At 38.0% G+C, this 24,053-nt stretch overlaps 1 protein-coding gene across 1 annotated transcript; it reads left to right on the top strand.

Moving 5' to 3' along the window:
- Nucleotides 1–1,125: 1,125 nt before the first annotated feature.
- SLC25A24 (solute carrier family 25 member 24) lies at nucleotides 1,126–23,828 on the top strand. The gene is made up of 10 exons (XM_008503303.2): nucleotides 1,126–1,505; nucleotides 11,968–12,094; nucleotides 12,627–12,714; nucleotides 13,179–13,290; nucleotides 15,931–16,089; nucleotides 16,409–16,561; nucleotides 17,722–17,829; nucleotides 19,463–19,630; nucleotides 20,739–20,889; nucleotides 21,368–23,828. Exons 1-10 carry the CDS (start codon nucleotides 1,320–1,322, stop codon nucleotides 21,544–21,546), a joined length of 1,431 nt encoding a protein of 476 aa, XP_008501525.1. The 5' UTR covers nucleotides 1,126–1,319; the 3' UTR covers nucleotides 21,547–23,828.
- The last annotated feature ends 225 nt before the right edge of the window (nucleotides 23,829–24,053 follow it).

Raw genomic sequence — 24,053 nt, forward strand, 5'->3', positions numbered from 1 at the left:
AGCATGCAGTTGGAGAGGAGTAATTATCCCCTTCTACTCTGTGCAAGGTAGGTGATATTTAGATACTTTAGGCCATTTCTAGATTTTCCAACACTTGAAAGACATGGATAAACTGGCAGAGGACCATCAAGAATTCTTGTGGATAGAGCACTTGCTTTGTGAGGATATGCTGAGCGTGCTCAAAGTGGAGAATAGGTTTTGTGGGGACCTAAAAGGAGGCCTCCACCCTCCTGGTCCGTATAGACAGTAGGTAGATTTTATAAAGAAAATGTGGCCAGGCCTGGTTAAGAGACACCAGGCACAAAATTAAATGGGATAGGTTTGAATTGGATTGAAGGGGAAAAGCTTCCTCCCCAAGGACAGTCAGAGGGAGATTGTGCAGCCTCCATCTCTGGAGGTAACCTGTTCTGAGTTAGTGGCTAAACTCTGAGTCTTGGACTACAGACTGCCCGAGGTCCCTTCCTACACCACTTAACCTGCGATTCAGTGACCCTTTAGTAAATCACACAACCTTTCCATGTGCAAATCTTAGTAGTGACTATCCCTTTCTGAAACACCCATCAGTCTCTAGTCAGACAATGTAGCATGATTGCTTTATTAATTACTGTTTGTGGAAAGCTACTAAGTTTCTTCTCTGAGGCTGAAATGCACTTTCCTTCGTTGTATATTGACTGAAAATGCACCAGGAAAGCAATGCTCGTTCAGTGGCATTTGTTTCTCCTGCAGCTCTCTCATGGGGAGCTTACTTGCTGGCATTTTCTATTTAACTGATCTTATACCTGCTGTGTCATTTAAATAATCTCTTTTACATTTACTCCACTGATTTATTTATGAAATAATTATAAAGTAAAAAAACCCTAGACGTTTCCTCTTCCAAGTCTTTGTTCTGTTAGGCTAAACATGCCGATCTCTTTCATAGACGGCCCCTCACGCAGCTCTAACCAATCCTTAAGCGCTGGTGCCTAGACTGAGCCAAAGTATCCAAATTAAGTTATTTGAAGCCTTGTTGGTATTTCTCTACCTGTACTAGTAACGTTTAGCCAAATACAGACGTGTCAGTGCAGGAAGGAGAGCTGAGGCGAGCACGCAGGGCTTCCCTCAGCCGCTGGTTTCTCGCTTCCCGCTTCAGCGGCGAGGGGGAGGAGGGAAGGCGGGGAGTGCCCATGGGAGAGCCCTCCTCCCCTGGCCGCTGAGGCGCATTTGGGCTGGCTCTTCCAGCTGCGGCCGGTGGCCGGAGTACAGGCGATCCCTCCCGTCCGCGCCCAGCCGGGGGGAGCCGAGGGCCGAGCGGACGGCTGCTCGTACCGCACGCTCCCGCCATGTTCCAGTTCCTCCGAGGCTTCTTGTTGCCGGCGGCCGCCTGCGACGGAAACAGGGATGGCGACTCCCGGTACGCTAATCTCTTCAGGAAGCTGGACCTCAACGAAGATGGAAAGGTGGATATAGCCGAGCTCCAGACTGGCCTCCGGGCCATGGGCATCCCCCTGGGAAAAGAGGCGGAGGAGGTAAGAGCGGCACGGGGGCGCGCTGGCTGCCCTTCCCTGGTTTGTAGCCGCTTCACCCCGGGGTGTGTTTCGGCGTGTTTCGGCACTCCGGGGCCGTGGGGAGGGCGAGGCGCGGCCTGGCCGCCCCACCCAGCCGGGACTGAGCAGCCCGGCTGACGGTTGTCGTGGTGTTCCCGGAACCGCCTTGGGGAGCTGCTCCACACCCCGAGCCGCATCCGACGGCTTTGGGCCTTTTCTGGATGACTCTGGCCTCGGGCCTGCCCTTTTCCCAACTGGGGAGGCCGTGCCTGCTCCATGGGCTGCCTTTACAGGCACGCCTCGGGCTTACGAACCAGGGATGCCGAGGGGAAGCGGTGCTGGCAGTGCGGCTGTCGGCCCTGCTGTTGCCGAGCGGGCTTACCGAGTTAGAGTCTTATCGAGTCTAGAGTCTTGGCTTCCTTTGACTCCGTTGCGCGATATCTGGTAGCATACTCCTCCCTCCAGCGCGATAAAGGATGGTAACTCGCAGCTTTTGACTGTCACTACATGTTTTTGCATGATCTAGGTCAGAATAAATTAAGGCTTGCTTTAGGCAGCCAGTAAGTAAGCCTGAGCAACAGTAGGTTGTGATATCAGATCTAGTTATTGAATCTCCATAAATACATGGAAAGGAAATGATTCTTCTTGACATGGGCTGTGTCTGATGCCAAGGCCCTTCTGTGCAAAAGTGCATGCTTGTAACAGTGGGTGTCAAACCAGGAAGCAGACAGCACACTCCCTTTCTGTGGGTTCTGCAGTGGCTGGGTTGAACTAATAAATGTCTTTGTCCCCTGTTATCAATGCTGTAACCTCACAAGTCAGTAAAACTGGGGTCATCAAGTGTTCATCAAGTGTTCCAGTGCAGTAGTAACAAATCCAACCTGTAACTGGTAAGAAAACTTCTCTTTCTTAGCTGTTTTCTGTAGGGTGTGCATAGGTTCAGTGAGGCTGAACAGGTACAGCTAAGATCTGTGCTGGAGCTATTAGTGTAACAGTCCTGTTCTTTGTTTCAGTATAAAGAATAGTTAGATGGCATTCCAATGTCTTGCCTGTACTGCTTACACATTCTCTGAAAAGAGGTTCAGGAAACTGAACTTATATTTTGACTTAAGTGTTTAGAGACACGTTTGGTCTCAGTTGCAGTGACCTTACACTACTTAGGAGGCACTCTGCCAGTTCTTTCCCATGGTCTCATTATTTGGTCTCTATTCTACCTCTTTTTGTGATATCTAATTCTTTGTTTCCTGTGCTTAAGGGATGAGTGGAATGATGCTTGTGTGAGAGTATCAATGAAAGCACATTTTAACTTCAATATTACTTCTGGTCAAAATCATATTTACAATATGTATACTTTGTGTACAAAGGGGGGTATATAAAGGAGGGACAGTTTAGTCTGTGTGCTTATCCATGAGAGTTGTCAGTATTAAGAGCATTCTAATTGAGATATTAAGTCACACATAACAGACACATTGTTGAAAACCTGTTGTACCAGTTTGACTAACAATTTGGGGTTTTTATTTACATTGAACAACAGGGGAACAGCTCACCAATTAATTTTGTGGTGTTTAATGATGGTGGTCTCCCCACATAATTCACTGAAAACTCACAGACACAAGTGGTTTCCTAAATTTTGAGAACTTCCAAGTTATTTCTCAGAGCTGTCATGTTGCCTTTCATTAATCTGTCAAGTTATTCTCTGTTGCTGTACTATAAACTGGAATTAAACCCATGAAATCAGCAGATAAGCTAGACTTACCTGGATGCGGTGGAGAGGAGGAACTGAGTGCCTTAGTTGCTTGAGAAAACACAAAGTAAACAAAATGAGCCATGAGTCATGTTGCATGTTTGAGAGGGATAGAAGAATTGTTGGAGTACACTTAAACCTCTGTGTACTCATTATTTTAAACTTAATGGTGGGCACAGTTTGAACTAGAAACTGGATTAGTTATATATAACTGTTAATAACTAGACTTGTTATAATAAGAGAGCCTCAATAAAACTCGCTTTCAATTTTTTTCCTGTTTACTTACATAGGTAACCTGCTCAGCTCAAAGCTGCTTTCTCCGACTTCGCTTCAAACTCTAAAGTGATGTTTAGTTCAGTAAAATGGCTTTTTATTGCTTGGTAAGAAGGTATTTTATTAACGAAGTCAGGTACTAAGTCATCATATTTGTATTTGGGGAGGAAGAAGTAATTTTATAGTTAAGTGTAACTAAAGAGTAAGGAAATGAGATGTGGAAATATTATACAACATGGCAAAGTGTTACCAGTGAACTGCTCAGCCCTGCCAACACAGTGGCACCATGGGGTGGGCAGACTGTGAGGCATCCTAAAGCAGAAGAGGCTTTGGTGCCACGTGGCTTGCACTGTTGCTAAGGGTCTTGGTTAGGCTGACAAAAATACTTTCAAGGCTGGCTTGTGTTGCATGGGATGAAATCCACATGCATGAGAGTATTGGTCACTGTACTTCAGGGGGGCACAGCTCCTTCCTGGTTACATTTTGGTCTGGGACTTTGTGAGTGTTACTGTGTTTCACTGCAAAGTGGTTGGTTCCACTGAAGTTACCATCTTCATGGTGTCAATTAGTTTTTCTCTTGAAACTTAATTCCTCTCTAGAAGGAAGGCCTTTAAAAGATACAAAGCTGCTATCCGTTTGAGTAACAAGAGTACTGGTACGCTCTTTATTTCACTTTTTGTAAGTTGTCTTGGTGGGTTTTTTTAATGTTTGATGTATGATGAGACACTCTGTTAGGTGAAGTAACATTGTAGGTATGAGAATTGATGTGAGACCATGTGGTAAGCTATGGAGGTTGCATGTGTTTCTAAGGAAGAATACATTTTTTTCCCTAGGAAAGCATAATGTAACAGAAGCTCCTGACCTTCTGTCTACTTGACTTGTCTCCTGACAGTATCTGACATACAAAAGGAAACCACTGGAAAATCTGAAATGTGTGCTGCTTAGAGGTTGCCAGAATGACTCCTGTTTCATATTGTAGTGTATTGCCTGCGAGGAATGGGTAACTTTGCAAAGCTTTATGGTATGGTCACTTCATTTAGTGGAGTTGTCCAGTAGCAATGCAAAATAGATCAGATCTCAAATGATCTCATCCTGTGCCATCAGAATGCTCCGAGTGTTTTAGGTGTGAGTGGTTGTATGAAGTACTATTTTTGTTCACCCTTTCCTTCTGTTGCAATCAATCCTTACAGTAAACCTATAGGAGATGAACCCTATATTCCAAGTTTTGGTTTGCAGTAGAAACAGCCAAGCAGTCAAATTTTGGTCCTATTTATACACTGAGTCCTGGAGCTAGGAATAGGAAAATGTTATTGAAATTAATAACATTCTGGAAATGAAATAATGCTTTTATCTGGCCTGACTCTGTCAGGTTTTGACATAAGTCTTTAGTTTTATTAAGGCTCCTTAAATGAAGAAACAGTGTGATGACACTTCTGTGTGGTGAAAAGAGGACACAATGAAACTAAATTCTCAGCAAGCAAAATATGGTCTCTTTAGCGTAGTTGACTGTGTTTATGAAAATTTTTTAGTCCAACACAGTCTAAAAATACTCATAACACTTGAAGTGCTACAAAGAAAATGTAGAATGCCATCAGGCAAGGCAGGCCCCTGTGCCCTGTTACAGGGCTATCTCTGGGTGTGAGGGGGCTGGTGACAGCAGGGCCAGGTCTGTGGTGTTTCCCTCTGTACTTTGCCTTCTGAAATCTACAGCTGGGCAGTGCTTCAGAGCTTGAGACATTGTGGCTGTTCTTAGTTCAGAAAGCACATACTTGGTTAACTACTGCGTTAAATATGTCCTTGAATACTTCTTCACTCTTTTTTTTTTTTTTAAATTAAGATTTTTGAGCTTTTCTTAATTTTGGTAACTTCCCTTACATGACAAATATAGAAGGCTAGTAGATTGAGTTAACTGAAGCCTCATCATTATGTTGTAGCTTGGCAAGAAATATACAAAAAACACTGGTTACTTTGGCAACTTCTTAGAAGAAACACGGGCATTTTTGATCACACTATATCTACTCCTAGAAGTTACTAACATATCTGATAGGTGGATTCACAGTCTTACAAGCTTCAATACTGTCACATCTGTTTGTCATTCTTTATGTGAAATGAAGCTTCTGTCACTTCAACACTATGCCAAAACTAGATTTAAAGTAGATGGGCATCTTCAGCTTTTTAGGAAACCAGATGTCACATCTTGTGGTTGTGGAAAAGTGAAACTATGTACTTCCTTTAAATTTTGCTTTTTAAAACCTAATAGGTGTTCCCACAGTCAGATATAATTGTCACTTAGTTGTGAAATACCACAAACATCTTCAGTGATATATCTGACTTCAGTTGTAAGCAAACTAAGTCAATATTTCATTTCAATATGTACAACTTCAGATGCTTTTACTAATGTGGGCTGTAGTCCCCAAGTTCCCTTATAGAAGAGCAAGATGAATATATTTGTTTTCATAACACTTTAAACAGCCAAGGAGATAAAATGAATTTTTAAAATACTAACATGATAGGTTTTTTCCTGAACAGCAACAGGGTACAGCGAATGATGAATTTTTCCTCTTGTTGCAAGGGCAAGAATACCAGTAACCAAATATGGGCACCCTCACCCCTGGAGGATCTCTTGACCGCATGTTGAAATGCTTTGCTAAATCCTTTGAGACAGCAGTGTGTCTCAGGTAAACTAACAAGGTAAACTGATACATCTTTAAGTTGACTGTAGGTTGGGGATGTTTTTGTAGCACAGTAGTCTTGTTTAATGGAAAAAATCAGTCTACCAAGTATGTTCAAAGTCACAAATAACAGTGTAACTTGTTAGGAATGATGAATGAAGTTACAAGGGATATTTTACATCTTCCATTTATGCTGTTTCAGATTCTTGGAATCTAATTCATAGTTATGAGTTGAGAGAGTTTATCCAGGTTTGGAGGGAGCAGCTTCTGCAAGACATACTGGAGTGCATACTCACGGCTTGCATCTCTTCCTTTTTAGGCTGATTTTATAGCTTCTTTTACCTGAAATGGACCAGTGAGAAGACTGCTGCTAGTGCTTTCGTGATGCAGAGATTAGGGGCGCTCAGGACAACAGGAAGGGGAAGCTTTGCAACCTTCCAACAGTATCATCTCTTCTACTACTTCTACTTCCAACAGTATCATCTCTTCTACTGCCAAGGGCAGGAGTCTACTATACTGGGGTGGGAGACTCTGTTAATGTCTGTCAGTGGCAAGTTTAAAGATTCTGCTTGGTTACTGTTTACATGTTGGTAGTGTCCTTTGGAAGGGAAATGAATAAATACAAATGCAGTATTTGAACAAACTGGGGGGTTTTTTTAGGCACTGCAAATAACTTGCTCAAAATGTTGAGTTGTGTTGGATTTCTGGAGCTTAAGTGGCAGCCTAGTTTATAAGTGTGTTTTGTAGAGTGAGAGGTTGGGATATTGGGCTAGGTGACCTTTAGAAGTCCCTTCAAGCCCAAATTGTTCTATGATATAATGCTGTGTGGACTCAGTTCCTTTCCAATTGTACAGAATTTCTCTCTCAGCTGATGCAGTTTGACAAGACTGACCTTAATAATCTCTGGTACTGATTTTTGGGTTACTATTGTGTGTCGTAAGTTTGTGTAGTTTTGACGGGAATAGAAAAGGAAAACATTAATTTTTAGTACAGTAGGGTATATATCCAGTAAAGAGAGAGGGGTTGCATTTACTGAATTTGGCTTCCAATAAGATTAATCTTATAATTGTAGAATGCAGACCTGTATGAATGACTGGCAATTATTATTTTGGAGGTGAAGGGCAAAACGATAAATAGAGAAGGGAACGGCATGGCTGGTTTTGTATCTACTATTTCTACTACTATTTCTAGTTTTAAAAGAAGTTGTGAAATGTCTGAATAGCCAAAGACATTTATGCTGTCTTACTGGTGTTTTTTCCATTCAGTATTTGTAGCTGTTGCCTTTAGAGGTCTAGTCATAGATTACAGAACAACGAATAGCTAATTGCAGCAATTATGTGTCTTTAAGCGTTGGTTTTTTGCTTGTCTTGTAAATAACCTTGTAGCACACCAGAAACACTCAGTAACTTTTTCATGGATCACTTCCTTTTAAATATTCTTTACATTATATTAATTAGCTGAAATAACAAGATAATGAATAAATGATTGGTAATCATTTGTACTGAGCAGCCTGTCTTTCATGAACAATTCAGTTTTATAAACAGAATGTTAAGGCTTATGCACAGTACACAAATAATAATACTAAGTAATATAAAAATTAAACTGCTAATTTAAAAGGAAAGTCTACATAAAAACATTAAGATAAATAGTATCTTGCATCCTCTGTCTTTATATTGCAGTTATTAATGTGTTAAAGTTCATAACTTTGGCATGGAGTAATCTAGTCATTCATCAGGCTGCTTGCAGGGTGTCAGGATTTGTAGGTGTATATAAAGTCTGTCTGTGTTTTTTCTGATTATTATTTTTTGTCCGTTGACCTTCTGGCTTTAGTTTCCACACCAAATACAGAGGCCTTTGGGAGGAATAGGAATTCATTGCTGTAACATGCTTTATATAATACAGAAATTTAAAACCAAAATTCTGCAGTGTTTCAGTCTACTTGTTGCTTTTCAGACTTGTGTTGCCTCACTGTGTAGAACTTTGAAAACAGCTGTATTAATGAAGTACACAGCAGCAAAAGAACAAAAGTAGCAGATTATTTTTTTTTTTTAAGAAAAAAATATAAAAGAAAAAGACAGGAGTGTTATGACCAAATAGGTCAGCACAGGACCCCTGTAGGCCATACGCATGAAGGCCAGTAGCATTAAGAGGAAAGATGATCTTAACTATCTTCCTATATCTGTCAGTACTTGGCAGTTCTGTATGTGGTCACAATTTTGTTTAATGAATTGTCTTTAAACAATGAGAAAAGAAATGGCACATCTTGAGAGATAAATATTTTCCTTTTGGGGCTGGGCCTTCATAAAGGTGAGGCTATCCCACAGGTAAGCCTGTAACAAGAAATGGCAGGTTTTATGTGGCAGGCACACCGAACATTGTTTTCTAGGACTTTCAGGAAAGGACTGGCATCTGGTTTGGTTCCTGCTCTATTGCTGTAAGTATGCCTGTTTTTGAAATGCATCCAGCTCTCCATCAGAGAAGTTGGTGAACCGGGAAGTGGCACAGTGACAGGTGGTTGTACCCATACAAAATCTGGTGGTATACAAAGTGCAGAACAGGAGAGTTGTATTCCTTCTGGAATGGAAGTGAGGGTGATTGACTGCTGGAACAGGTTACTTCAGGAGGCTGTGGAATCTCCATGGTTGGAGATGTCCAAGACTCAATTGGATGTAGTCCTGCACAACCTGATCAAATTAGATCTAATCAGAAGTGCTGTGAGACACTGTTGTGCTCAATGTCCTCCAGAGGACCCTTCCAACATGGATTATTATTTGATGCCATCAATGGGCAGGTTATTCTTGAGTTAATGTGCTAGAGAATCAAGTAAGTTTCTTCCTGCTGGCTTTGCCCATGGTGTAAATAAGCCCCACACCCCCGTTCCAAGTTTCTGCCCTCCAAGTGAAAAGCAAGCTCCTTTTCAGCATTCCTGGTAGTTCTGAAAATTTACAAGTTACTTATTTTAATCCAAAAATTTAACACATTAATTGGTACATTTCATAGACAGTAAGAGACTTCTGCTTGTATGAACTTTTAGATTTTTAATGTGAGAAAAATGCATGTACGTGGTGAGGAAAAAGCATTTTTCTTCTCTGTTGATTCTGTTCTGCTGCACTGAGAATGGCTGAGACTGTCTTGAAGTCTGGAAAATAACTGTAAAAACAAAAATGGGGAATGGAGGGGACGTTGTGCTTATCCTTTTCTAGTTGTTGCAATATAAAATCCTTTCATTTGGCAGATGAAAGGTGCCCTCCTTCACAGATTCTAATTGCCAGCTCTCTAAACCTCCTAGGAATTTGTTTTCTTTGGCTCTTGTTATCTGCAGCAGTGAAAATTTTGTAATTGGAATTTAGTTCAAGTTTTGTCATATCTGCAAGCCAGAACAGCACTTTCCTTGTTTCTACATTTTTGTTTGTTTAGTTCATACAGCAGTAGGGAATAGGAACAATTTGCTTTGATCAGAATTCACTGTGTGTCACTGCTATATAAATTACCTCTTCTCATTAGCTTCTGGGAGTGTACCAGGTCACTCAGATACTGTGGTGTGAGGTGCCATGGATGGGGTACAAGGCAGGTTAAGGCTGGAGTGGATATGAGAGGGGATGCTTTTATGGGTAGAGTGATTTTTAATGGTGGTCTTTGGTTTGGGGTTTTTTATTTGTTTGTTTGGGTCTTTTGTAATGATTTGTCTATTACTCATTCTTATTAGGCTTAACCCTTCTTTAATTCAGGCATTTATCCATAAACTTAAATAAATGTAAACTATTTTTTCTGTTATGAGAAATTCTGACCAGCCCTAACTGTATTGGCAAGGGCATGGAACTGAATTGATGAGCATATTCTTGTTGACAGGCTATTGACAGGAATGACAATCAAGCTGTATTTACGAATGTACTAAGAACACTATTTTCCTAAGATAATAGCAAGCAAATTTATCTGAGTGTGCAGTAACTTGAGTTTATTTTATTGTGCATAACTGTATTATGAGAGGTGAGTAATTGGTCTCTTATTTCACCATGGAGTTCCATATCATCTTCCTCCCTTCCATTGATAAAGATATGGTAATCTTAACAATTTTGGTTTTTTGACATTACACATTGAAATAAATTTCTTTCAGTAGAAAGTAAAAAAGACAAAGGAGGCAACATAAATGTATTCATGTGTTGTCATTTGTCTTTCCGACTAGCAACACCTCAGCAAGAGTGTTTAACTTCCTTTAGTTTCTGTAGGTTAGAAATTGTTGGACTTTGGTCTTTTGAGGACTTTTTCTAATTATAGTGCAGTAAACAAAATGATTAAAAATGGATTTTGTAGATTAGAACAGCTGTGCAAATCTTGTTCAGAGTTACTTTATTCAGAAACTACAGTTGCACAAGGCAGTCTGCAAAATAGAAGGTATTTGGAAAGATTTTTGGCATATGCTTTATGTGCTTTATGTGAAGTCCTCTGAAACTTATTGCAAATTAATGTAGAGGTTGTGCTGTCAGGTTGGTCTCTTGCCCATCTTCTGTGGATTTATGCCCCTGCAGGATTTCACACATTTAGGAAAACCACAGGGAATGATGCCCAAAAGAAGAGTCGAAGCATAGTTTTGCCTTAGGTATTTTGTTCTAGAGCAGGTTTTTGGGGTGGATGTCCCTGCCTGCATCCTGCCAGTGGAGACAGCAGTGCTGTGGGAGTGTGAGAGCAGATGGAAGGAAGGGGGCTGTGGTGTAGTGAGGGCCTTGCCCTGCCTTACCTCTCCCGGGCCCTACTGCTCTCTCTCTAGCTCTGTCTGTGTGGAGCAGCCCTTGCTGTGGTGTAAAGCCCAAGCTAATAATTCCTGGTGGTTTTTTTGAGCCTGGGCTTTGCCTGTGAGTATGCCTCAGCAGTTACAGACTGATGCTTGTGGGGGCTGCCGTAATTTCCCTTTTATGAAAAGTATGTTTTCACCCCAGAAGATGGTAATTTACTCTGGCTGTTTGTTGATAAAGAAGTGTATGCCTTGGCTGTGTTTCAGATGTGTTTCTTGCAGTTCTGGCAGTTGTATGCCATGCATTCAACTTGTAGTTAATTTTACATGTAGATGTTTCTTATGTGCAGGACAGTTACTAGGAAACAAATAAAAAAATGGAAGATAACTTCTCTTTGTTACATGTGTGTTGTCATTTGCTTGAAATTTTTGTCAGGGTTTTAGTTTGAAAGAGGAAGCCCTGCCTTCCTTCTCAAACTCTGGAGAGTGGAAGTGTTAGTCAGGCAAGACCTTTGTATTTTTTTTTTGTTTGTTTTTTGGTCAGCTGGTGAATTGCTGTATTATCTTTAGTCCAGTAAATTTATGAATTACAAAGAGAACAGTTAAAACTGTTTAATTTTACTGACATATTGACTAATTTCCTGTGTAACCAGGAAAGTCACAGTCTTAAAATTGTTACCTTTCCATGATTTTCCTGTCCCCCACCTCTTCCTCCATAAATTATTTGGTACCTGTAGATATAACACACTGTTAAGAAGCTTTAAAATCTTTGACTAGAAAACTTGTATAAATAATAAATAATGCTTTCTTAAATCTATATTTGTTGCTGAGTGTTTTTTCTCTTTATGAAACACTGAGCACGTGTTAAATTTCTCAAAATATAACTCTGAAGTGTATGCTTAGATGTTTTCCTTCAGCCACCAATATGATGCTTTTTTCTTTTACAGTCAGGGCTGTGCTATGTTGCTTTTGCTTTGTGACCTGCTGTAATTTTGATAAGTCAAATGTTGAATTTTCTTTCAACAGAAAATTTTCAAAGCTGGAGATACTAACCAGGATGGACAGCTAGATTTTGAAGAATTTATGCGGTATCTTAAAGATCATGAGAAAAAAATGAAACTGGCATTTAAGAGCCTGGACAAAAACAATGATGGTAGGACTTGATTTATTTTATTTGTTCAAATGTTGTTTGAAGAAGCTGCATTAAAAGTTATCATAGTTTATATTCTTTGTCTAAACTGTAGACAAAAAGTTGTTCATATTTAACTCCTACTGCTTTTATTTAATAGGATCATAATTATAGTTTATTATGGATTGAAATAATAAATTGATATAGTGTTTTTTCACTATAGTGAAATATATATAGTGTTTTTTCAGCAAGTCTGTTGATCTGGGGCTCTGTTCCCCAAATGGAGAAACTATAAGGAAGTTTTTGAGTATCTATGCAGATAAAATAGTTTTTAACTTGCTGAATGTTTGCATCTCATTTGGTTGCATAATTTGAATATACTTAACTTCACTCAGGCTGAGTAGCAGATGATCAAAATACATCATCTGTGTTTAAATTGATTCTCAATTATCTTTTCTATTATATAGGTGTTAAAAGGGAACTTAATGAGCTTCAAGGTGCTAAGTGTATGAAGCTTCATGTTTTAAATATGTCATGTTTCTTTTAATATTTCAAGGAAAAATTGAAGCATCAGAAGTTGTCCAGTCCCTCAAGATATTGGGTATAAGCATTTCAAAAAAACAGGCTGAAAAGATCCTGCAAAGGTTAGGAATTGCTATTTATTAAAGTATTTGAAGCTTCTTTGTGTTGTTAATTATTATCCTTTTATATTCAGATAACAAGGTAAGTGGGATTATAACTCTGAGAGGTGTTGGTACCTGCAGTGGTGACTTTATAGTAATTCTCACATAGTCTACCTATTCTTGGCTGACAATAAGTCTGGTCACAGTTTGAGCATCTGGTTCTGGGAGAACACTCATTTCCCTGTAAATGTTGTTGATACAATGAAGCATTATAGTATGTTTTTAAATGGAAGGTGCCAGATGCACTTGGATAGGAAAGCATAGTATTGAAAGTACATGGCAGATTTAGCCTTGAAGTCTCTGTATGGAATTTTCAGTTAGTTGTCAATGGTGTGATGGCCACTATTTAAAAAGGAAAAAGGTCAACAGAAGAGAACTACCCCCGCCCTGATACTATTTCCTTATATAGTTAAATTTCTTTTCAGTATCGATGCTGATGGGACGATGACAGTAGACTGGAATGAGTGGAGAGATCATTTTATGTTTAACCCAGCTACAGACATTGAGGAGATAATTCGATATTGGAAGCATTCCACTGTAAGTTTAACTTTTGTTTTAACTTAGCACAGCTCTTCTGTTCAAGTCTGACAAATTAATTGGCGGTGTTGAGTATCACACTTCACAGTTGTTATATTTCAAGCATGCCTGTATTTAAGATTGTTTGGTTTTCCTTTTCACTCCATACGCCTCCATTTAAAGAATAGTGTGTTTTAAGTTTCTTTTGAATAAAGAACTTAATCTAAACTTTGCCAGTAATTAGCTAATTCTTAGGAAGGAATCTTTCTTCCTTTGAGATGTTCCACAGAAAGATGTTCTACAGTGCTAAGTCTTTCTCTTTTCACATTACAGTACTTTTGTACTGTACATGTTCAGTGCTTTCGATGTGTTGAAACAATTTATAGAAGCATTTAAAATGTTTCTTATATTGAAATTAGTTTAATATTTGCATTTATATGGTCATAAAATAACATCACCAATGTCATTAATGATTTTCTGTGCACACGTTCCCATGCACTTCTTGTGCTATACAATTTCATTTAAAAATGACAGAATACACAGCAATAGTCTTTCTGCTGTGCAGATAATTTAAGTTACTGTTGAATGGAGACCTTGCCACCTCCGTGACTGACTTTTAAAAACAAATAATAAGGTAAGTAAATCAATAGTAAGCCTGTCCTTGAAATAACCTTCCTGTAACTTACTGGAGTAATCCATAAAGTTGGGTAGAGATGCATTTCGTTGACTATAGTAAGATTATTTATATTTTTAGGAATTAGTTTCCATAATAAGAAATAGATTATGAGATTTGAAAGCTGAGTGTTTCACATTCAGTTTGGAAATGTTTCCCAAATGGGAGTAAAAAAGTACCCTGTTTGCTGAAGAAAACATCTGAAGCTCTGCTATGAGATCAGGTAGTCCCAGCCCCAGCTTAATTAGTGGGAAAAAAAACCTTTAATAGAATGTGTTGTGTTAATAGTATTAAACATAAAACACTTAATTTTTTTAATTATGGAATGCCATTAGTTACCCCCAAAAAACAATTTTAGATACAAGTCTCTTGTGATCTTCCAGTGTTGCAGTCAGCTGATTACCCAGTTATCACAGCAAGTGAAATCTAGCTATATGGCAACACAGCTGGTGTTTCAGATAAGAGTAAATGTGAGACCTCACATGCCTGGATGGCACTGACAGCTCTTCCAAGTCTGTTTTTATTGTGAAATTGTTGTCAGAGTCTTCAAACCAGTTAGCTGTGTTGGCGGCTGTGGCCTTTCTGTAATAAACAACCTCAATTTTTACATTTTTTTTTTTCTCTTAGCTGTGTTTAGGGCTTGGTAGAAACAAGGTTTAATCCCTGCTAGATAAGTGTAATATCTCTAAGAACATTGAAATTATGTTTTGAAAGTTCTAATCAATCATTTGATGCCTACATGTAGTTGAGCAACTGATGATTCCTTATTTGGAAACCATGAATGTCAGAAAGATGGAAGTATATTTCAGTAATCTGTTCTGCATCCAATATCCAGAATAGTTGGTGCTTATCCTGCTTGTCCAGTGGCCATATCCATACTCTGCATCCTGCAATTCTTATGTTCCAAATGAACAAGGCAGTATTCTGTCTACTTAACAGATAGGGAACGCAGCATAAATTGGGGATGTAGTGTCTACAATTAACATCAACAGTAGTTTTAAAAAAACCCAACCAAAGAAACCCCCAGTTTATCAATCATCATGCTTTCTGGTCAGTGCTTACCAGTTACTAAAACATTCTTGCTTCTTTATAGTTTTAATTGATGTATAATATTGGCTTTGCATTATCTACAGTGTATTTTTTTTTTTTGGTCATATATCATGACTAAAAATTACATAAGAGCAGAGACTATGTTTAAGTGATATATGGGATTCCATAGTCTTATGTCTTGGACAGCTTTATTGCTGAAGCCTCTAGTAATGTCCTTCTTTGATCAAATTGAATGGTAATAGAAACATGCACGTCTTAATGAATTTTCAAACTTTCATAGCTGAAAAAAGTCACTAATGTGTCTTTCAGTGTAACTGGTAAGAAAATAAAACATTGGTCAAACTTGTAATTTTTTAAGTTAATACACAGTTGTTAATACACTAACAGAAATAGATTATTCTGCTCCAGCAGTTATACAAATGCTACTTTAAAATGTTAGGGGAGCAAGAGGAATGAGAAATCCCATGTATGTGTGAATAAATTAAAGTGAGAGAGAAATCTCTTGTTAGCATCCTTAGGAGATTACCAGACTAATCCTAGAGGGCTGTCCAGTGAAAGGTTAGCTGCAACATATAAGCATTTGAGCTTCTGTACAGACTGTAAAAGTCTACTGATCATGACACAATGTCTTTGTTTGGGCCATACTCAAGGCAGAAATTTGCCATAATTTTTAATGATGATGGTGCAGTCTTTGAAATGGTGGGTCCATGGTGTTATTATTCTGTATCTAGGTAGAAGTCATTGAAAGTTCCTATTAATTGAATAGCAATAGTGATGTACAGCAAGTTAATTATAGAATGGAAAATAGATATTTTTATTTATTTTTAATTGGCATTATATATACACATTCTCAGATGGCAAGTTCATTTGGAATGAGAATTTTGGAAAAAAAACGAAGTGATGGAATGAGATGATATCTTTGCTTTGGAATCTAATAGGTGTTGGATATAGGAGACAGTTTGACTGTTCCAGATGAGTTTACAGAGGAAGAGAAGAAGACAGGACAATGGTGGAGACAGCTGCTGGCCGGAGGAGTGGCTGGTGCTGTCTCTCGAACGGGTACAGCACCCTTAGATCGCCTTAAAGTGATGATGCAGGTAAGTTCAGAAACTTTTTAGTTTCCAGTGTATTTCCTCAGTTTTTGGAGTGCTGTCATGGAAAACTGATGGCCAAATACATTGTGTAAATTCTGGAGCTCGAGTGATGTTTTGATAATGTTGGTATTTTAGGTTCATGAAAGCTGTCATTTCCATAGTCTTTTTGTCAAAAATTATAGTACTTGTGCCACTAAAATAAGATTATTTCAATGGTGGAAGTTTTTCTTCTAATTGATATGTTTAAGCAATTTAATACCTAGGTGATGAGTTTTACAGTCTAATCAGTGGTGTTCTTTACTGTGACTTTCATTTATTTTAGGTTCATGGTTCCAAATCAAACAAAATGAATATAGCCAGCGGTTTTAAGCAAATGCTGAAAGAAGGTGGTGTCCTATCCCTCTGGAGGGGAAATGGTGTAAATGTTGTGAAAATTGCTCCTGAAACAGCTATTAAGTTCTGGGCTTATGAAAAGGTAAGATCAGGAATTAAAATACTGTTAAATGAAATACTGTATCACTCTCACTGGTCATTATTTGCACTGATGTATTATGTAGGAGTTCTTTTCATGGTTGTCACAGCTTTTGTCACAGTAATTCAGAGTGACTTTCAGATTTAAAATAGTCTATTTATTCTGTTAATAGAATACTTGGTCATAGGCAGGTTTTGCTACTGTATTGTAAGCAGTGTAAATAAGCTAAATATGTTACAGATTTTAAGTCATCTTCCAGTATGCACAGCTATATGGAGTACTGCATTAATATCTAGTTTGTTGCTTTGAAGCGACAACCAAAAACTTAGCACATTATGCTAGCAGAACCTATACAGGATTCTTCTTAAGTCTGATGTCATGGCACATACCTTCATCCTGGATTTCAGAGTTATATTTACCTCTGAATCAGCTTTAACCCTTATAGTAAGGCCTAATCCTCCTCTGGAAAAAGAACTCCTGTTTTGGTATAGTTAAAAGATTTTTTGTTTTTCCTCTCAGACTTGCTAGTGCCTCAGGTAAGAATAAAGGATCATATTGCATATCTCTGTACAACTATGAAAAAAAAGCAACAAAAAGTCAAGTTAACTTTGGGCTATTTTAAAGCTGAATAGCAGATTTTGATGTTGTAGAGTAACTATGAGCACAGTATTTGTTGCTCTTGCTCTGCTTTTCAGGAGCTGATGGTGCAAGAATGATGATGCATTCTTGCATGAAGTTGTCTTTGTCTTGAATAGCACAGTGTCCAGCTCTCTTCAGTGTGTCTAAATGTGCTAATTGATCTTTCATTCTTTGATTGGAGAACTGGATCTACGAGGGTATTGGGTTCCTCTTTGTTGCCTGGGGGCCATAGTGTGGATACCCTTTTTCTGGCTGTTCATGAAATACCTGACAGAACTGCAGGTAGCTGAGGTATTTGATGTAAAGGATTCTTACAGACTGGAATATTTGTGGTATTCTTCAGAATACAGAGTTGCAGTGAGTGTAGTTCTAAATTTGTTGGGTTAGTAAATGCAACGGTAAATACATGACAAAGTGAGTACAGCATGAAAAGACATTTTGTACTGTACTCCTGCCTCTCGTAATAACTCTTGCCTCTTCCAGATAACATGTGATGTTTATGTTTATGTGTTTTAACTGTGCAGTATAAGAAGTTACTCACTAAAGATGATGGGAAGTTAGGTACCATTGAAAGATTTGTATCTGGCTCTTTGGCAGGAGCAACAGCACAAACTTCTATTTATCCCATGGAGGTAAGCAACAGAGAATCTGCTTCCATTTGAGACACTCTCAAATATCTGTTTCATTTCCAAAGCTAACCCCATTTTGCTCTTGGAAGTTTTGTAGGAATTCCTCAATATTACTATATTCTAATTTATTTTTACTTTGGCCTTCTTTCAGAATTTCAGTACTAGGCATTTTATAATATATTATATTCTAATTGATACTTGACTTTTTAATATATATTTGTCTGTCTAATATTGTCTAAAGCAATGTTTAAATAAAACCTAGTTCAGAGAAAAAAAAAATCCAAGAATGCATTTAAAACTAAGTAGGTATTCTAGCTACTTGCTAAATGTGGAAGAAATCTTTTTCTACCGCTATGTATGTGAGCAAGGTCTGTAGCAGAACTGGTGACTGGGAGCTGAGTCTGATTAGGAGGTCAGTGAGGAGGGGAGAATAGAACAGCTATAGATGAGGCTGAGTGGATTAACTGCTCTTTCCTCTGCAGGACATACCTGAATGTGGTACTGCCTATGCTGCAACTATTAATTGCTCTATGGTAGCTATTTCACATCTTGCTTTTTAAAAAAAGAATTAGGATTTGTCTTTAATTCTGGTTCCCCAGAAACTTTATAATTTTGTGCAAATAACTGGAATATATGTATGGTCTGGGATTAAACCAACACCAACAAGATTTGGAAGTAATGGCAAATGTAGCCTAAATACCTTTTCACAAGGGGACGTGTCAGTAGGAATGGAACTCATCTGTTTCTGTTTTCATTACTATCAGTGATAATATCTTAAAATGGCATCCTTGCTCTGAAAGCCACTGAATCACAGCTATCCTGAGTACAGGGGTGGGCTAAGTTTTAGAATAACTGAAAATTTTAAATAGAATAACTGAACTGTTATGCAGATAATGTGGATTGTACTGATCAATGGAGGCACATGAACTCTTCCACAATAAGATGCTCTGATATTCCTAACAAAGATATAATACTGTCCTGGAAATGTTTTTTATAAAACAAGTGCCACAAAACTCCTTAGGAAGTTGCAGTCTAATGAAGCTTTAAAGTAGGCCAAATTTTTACTCAGGAAGTTGCCTCTGTGCTTTCTTTTGGATTCTGTATTAATTTCTTTGTCCCAAGGTGCTGTGTAGACTTATTTGCATTATTAATCAGAACCTGGGTTTCAGTAGTAGTGCACAATCTTTATATCCCATAACTACCTCTCAAAGAGTCATGCTTTTTGAAAGATTTTCTTAACATCTTTTGCTGTTCCCAGATCAGGTGTGATCTGCTAGTATGTTGATGCTCTGATTTGTTCTTTAGTTAATATCTTTATTAAATATTGCCCATGCTATCAAGCTCATAAAAATCTGCCTGTTTTAATGAAGAAGAGAAAATAAAATGAAATTTTAAAAGGTTAATAGTTTGTAAACTAGTGTACTAGCTAGTGTATGTGTGCTACTCTGCCCTAGTGATAAAACCCAAAGACAAAACCTTAACAGTAGTTATTGCAAAGGAGATTTGAAGTACCAACATGCAAAGCAGTTCCGGATGATTGAATAAGCAGAGAGGTACTGTCTTTTCCTGTGTTTATAAAATACAAATACATTAATAAATATGTGTCTAATGAAGACTACTGTTTTTTCCCCTTTAGGTTTTAAAGACAAGACTTGCTGTGGGTAAAACAGGGCAATATTCTGGGATGTTTGACTGTGCTAAGAAGATCTTAAAAAGAGAAGGTGTAAAGGCCTTCTACAAAGGTTATATTCCTAATATTTTGGGTATAATTCCTTATGCTGGCATTGATCTTGCTGTTTATGAGGTGAGTTTAGATCACTGATTGTATGTAGTTTTCTTCTGTCAGTTTACAAAAAGGTTAAAAATTCTTTAGAATACATGTATTATCAGTTAAATTTAGCTTGCAATATTGCAATTGCCTTCAATTTAAAATAGATATATGAGAATTTCCACTGATCTTACTTGACTTGAACAGTTTCCTTTGTTTGCCCTTCCTGGAGGAGTGCCTGTGCTGATGGGTCCTTACATGCGCCAGTACCAAACAAGAAATATAAGGCAGGATTATATATAGATCATGGTAATACAACATACTTGTATACTTCAATAGCTGTTGAGGAACATGTTCTTTAGTAAATATGGGCCTTAAAAACCCGGTGATATTAATATTATGTACCTTATTCCCCATATATTATAATTAATATTTTTTGTCATTTTCTCTGATTTATAATTGGATTATAGTAACCTGAATTCCTTATATGTCTGTGCATGTCACCAGAATACTTTGTGGCTGACACAGGAGTGTCAGCGAGGAGTTTGAAACAGTGCTCTTGCCTTTCAAAAGGACCTGGTACTTCTTACTCCCATCAACAACAAATAAAGTGTTCTATTTACCTTAGATGCTAGGTGTTGCTTCAAAGTTAGTAAGTAACTTGGATTCACAGAGTACTATTTTTCTAGTCTAGACAAATCTTATTGTCACACTGCAGTAGAAATCAACAGAATTGCTTGAGCAGATGTTCTCAAAGCAGTAAGGAAGTTCTTTTCTGCAGTTTGCATCCTATCTTCTGCATGGGATGACATGCACAGCTGTGTGAGCTTTTTTTTGCACCCTGTGGGGTGCTGAGCTGTGTAGCTCTCCTTCCCCACAAAGTATTTACAGCTCAAAAAAGGCACTGTTGATGCTACTGGATCTTTTAAGACTTACCTTCCAGGCACTAGGTACTGTAGTCTGGTTAAAGTCCTAGCCTGTGTGCTGAAGTGTTACGTGCTTCAAAAGTAAGTGGGTAGGATTGGCACAGTGAGATCAGTGGTTTTCAGGACTAAGACCATAAGATTTGTTATGAATAAAGATGTATTTGTGTATTTACTTAATTGCAGATCTCTTGTCATAACTTAATTTTATATCTTGGCAGCTCTTAAAGAGTACATGGCTAGAACACTATGCATCAAGCTCTGCTAACCCTGGGGTTTTTGTATTGTTGGGATGTGGTACTGCTTCCAGCACATGTGGGCAGTTAGCCAGTTACCCTCTTGCTCTCATCAGAACACGCATGCAGGCTCAAGGTGAGTCCTGTTGTACTGAAAATCTTTCTGTTTGGTCACATAAAACTGTATCATTTGTGAGATAGCTGTAGCAGAGACATGGGAATAAGAAAACCCAACTTGGAAAGCCAAGGACTTAGTTGGTAAATTTTAGCAGTAAAGTGGCAGGGGACTTGCAGCATCCTATGAAGATAGACAGCAATGTTTGCTCTGGAGGACATTTCATAAAGACAGTTTCATAGCTGAGATTTTTACTTGGTAGATATGTGCACACTAAAAGACAGGAGCCTAGATTTCCAAAGGAATGTCAGTGGATAATGCTTTTTCAGTGGAATTTAGACACATGAATATCTCTCAAATGTCTGGGATTAAAGAGATCCTCTGTGAGGATTCACATTTTAATCGATGGCCCTGGACTCACCACCCAGGTGTTTGATACTTACTTAAGAATTTTAATATTACAGGAGCTGTTGTATAACACATTATCTTTTTGTTCTAGCCTCGGTGGAAGGAGCTCCACAGCTAAATATGGTTGCTCTCTTTCAAAGAATTATTGCTACAGAGGGCGTCCGAGGACTTTATAGAGGTATAGCCCCTAATTTTATGAAAGTGCTTCCAGCTGTCAGCATCAGCTATGTTGTATATGAAAAAATGAAGCAGAATTTGGGAATAGCATGAATTGAAGTAAAAAGCTGAGATGCTTCTCATGTTGTTGGAAACACCAGAACAAAAATGATTTATCTGCTCTCACAACTAGAGACAGGTTGTACTGGAAAGATGCTGCAACTTTTACTTTTGCCTTCAAGTGGGAAGAAACTTTCTTAAATTCTAGTTCACCATTTCTAAACAGATAGCTATATTGCACTTTAAAATGTCACAGCGTTTAAAAAACAAACAAACAAAAAATAATCAAGAAACTGTCTAAATCAACAATATGATTTTACTCTTGGCACTTTTTTTGTGTTTGTCTTCTCTAAATGCTTATTTGGCTTGGATCAAACCAAAGGTAAGCATTTATACTACCTTGATACATGAAAGTGACTTTTTTTTTTTGTCACGCTGCCTATCCTGAAACAATTCACAGGCAAAATTTTGCACACCTAGAAGTAAGTACTTACTCTTGTTTTTTTTGAAGACATAAGTTTGTGAAAAGTAGCATTTTAGATACAGACAGAGGTGAAGTAACACATTAAAATATAGCCCATCACCTTTATCTTGAGGCTTTTTTTTTCTTTTTTTTTCTTTTTTCTTTTTGTAATTCAAAGAATAAGAGCCTGAGAAACTACTGTTCCATGATATTGGAACACCTCAAAAGGATTTACACGGTATTTTTGTAATGCAGTCAGTGATTTTTGTAACTTACTTCACTGGACATGCTTTTCATTGCTCTTATAAATGCACCATTGACCATGGCAAGCTTTGGGTTACAGATGCACGTTTTGTAGGATTGCAACAAACAGGAACAAAAAAGCTTGGTTCCTGGATCAATTCCATTCAAGTGCAGTTTAAAAATGGGGTGGAGGATACTATCAGTATTAAGCTGATAGTTATTATAATACAGCCAATAGCAGAGTATACATTGTAGCTGCCATGGGGAGGGAAATGCTTCTCATTTTGGACTCCTTACTATTCTTTTCCTTTAGTCAGAGGGCTACAGTCCACTATGAACTTTCAGCCAGTAGAGGATTGTATTTGACAGACTGTCATGTGAGATAAATTCTCTTTCCCTCACAGTCTTCTGTCTGTGCTGGTTGTGTGTGTGAAAATCAGAGATTAAAATACTGAAGTATTTTGTCCAAGTGACCAGATGGGACTGCTGATCTCAGGTGCCCATCAGACTGACTGAGAACTTGTTAGTGCTTGAGAAATAGCTCTTCCTCAAAAACTGAGGCAGCATTTCTTCAGTGTAGGAAGTAGATATTTCCATGTCCGAATACTTCGAAATTGACTTTTTTTTTCTTGGGAGGTGGTAGTGGTGCTGCATTTCACTTGCCTTCAGGCCTCAGCAGTGAAATAGAGGAAGAATTATTGCCAAACTCACTTGGTACACTTTTTCTGCTTTCTGCAGCGTGTGGTGTCTTAATCTTTATAAATTTGGGTTTATCTTTATACTTACCATGATGTTCTGAAACTACTTCCTGAAATTGGGTTATTGAAGGAAGAACATTGTTCCTGCTAGCTCATTAAGGGTCTTTTTTTTTGTTTTGTTTTGTGTTTGTTTTTGTAAGAAACTAAACCAAAAATCAAGCAGAAAAGCAGATAAGTAACTGCCTGAACCAACTTCCCATGTTCTACATACAGAAGACTATTTGGGCTGTAGTTTTTTAAAAAGCAGTCAGATATAAATTTGTGCTCAGTGCTTCCATGGCTGATGTTAATTGTCCAGAAGAATATATAGCAACTAATATATAACAACTCCATAAAATTTGTATTATAAAATGTTGTTTTGTCAGATTTCAGAAAATGGCAGCTTTAGCTGTGTCTCTTGGCCTTCCCTTGAGGGAAACCTTGGACTTTGCACTTTTTTTAAAATACAAAAAGTCTTTCTATCCAAATAATCCGTATGTACAATGCCTTTTTGATCTGAATGTTTCTTGGTTTTGCCAGCATTCTTGTATCTTTGTCTGATTTGTGAGATCAGTTCCCAGATCATTTTGTTTGACTGTGACCAATGAGCAAGTGTACTGTGTGTGTGTGATAGGAAGATGAGTTTAGCAGTCTATGTCTTCTAGAATAGCTCCATTTTTTTTGTAGTGTGCAAGAACCATTGTGAGTATTGACAATTATGGCAGTGATGTTTTTAAATTTCTAAAAGATGACGTCTTTCAAATTTAAGTTCTCATTATGTGCCTTCATGATGACTCTATTCTACTGTGTAATCTTTCTGTTAAGTATGTGTTTACCTTTTTAGCTCTATAAAACTACCAGTTTATAATAAATGTTTGTTTCCTTATCTGGAAGGAGTGTGATGTATTTTTTCATGGTCTGATGGACAGATGCACTATATCCATAATACACAATGAAAAAATTAGGGTAATTTATCTAAAAATAAGATGAGACTAGCCAATGCTTTGTTATTATATTGGTATTTGAAAGCCTAGTCTGAGATTTCAGTTGTTGCACTGCTTAATGGGAGATCACATAACGTTCAATATTTTTGCTTGTTCATTGAACAGTATTACACC

This window comes from Calypte anna, chromosome 8 (assembly GCF_003957555.1).
Source record: "Calypte anna isolate BGI_N300 chromosome 8, bCalAnn1_v1.p, whole genome shotgun sequence".
NCBI lineage: Eukaryota > Metazoa > Chordata > Aves > Apodiformes > Trochilidae > Calypte > Calypte anna.

Bases quoted from the DNA above. Each gene is read 5' to 3' on its own strand.
- SLC25A24 (XM_008503303.2), top strand. From the start codon at position 1,320: ATGTTCCAGTTCCTCCGAGGCTTCTTGTTGCCGGCGGCCGCCTGCGAC. The intron at 13,291-15,930 runs GTAAGTTTAACT...GGAATCTAATAG, and splicing joins GATATTGGAAGCATTCCACT to GTGTTGGATATAGGAGACAG. The intron at 16,090-16,408 runs GTAAGTTCAGAA...CATTTATTTTAG, and splicing joins GCCTTAAAGTGATGATGCAG to GTTCATGGTTCCAAATCAAA.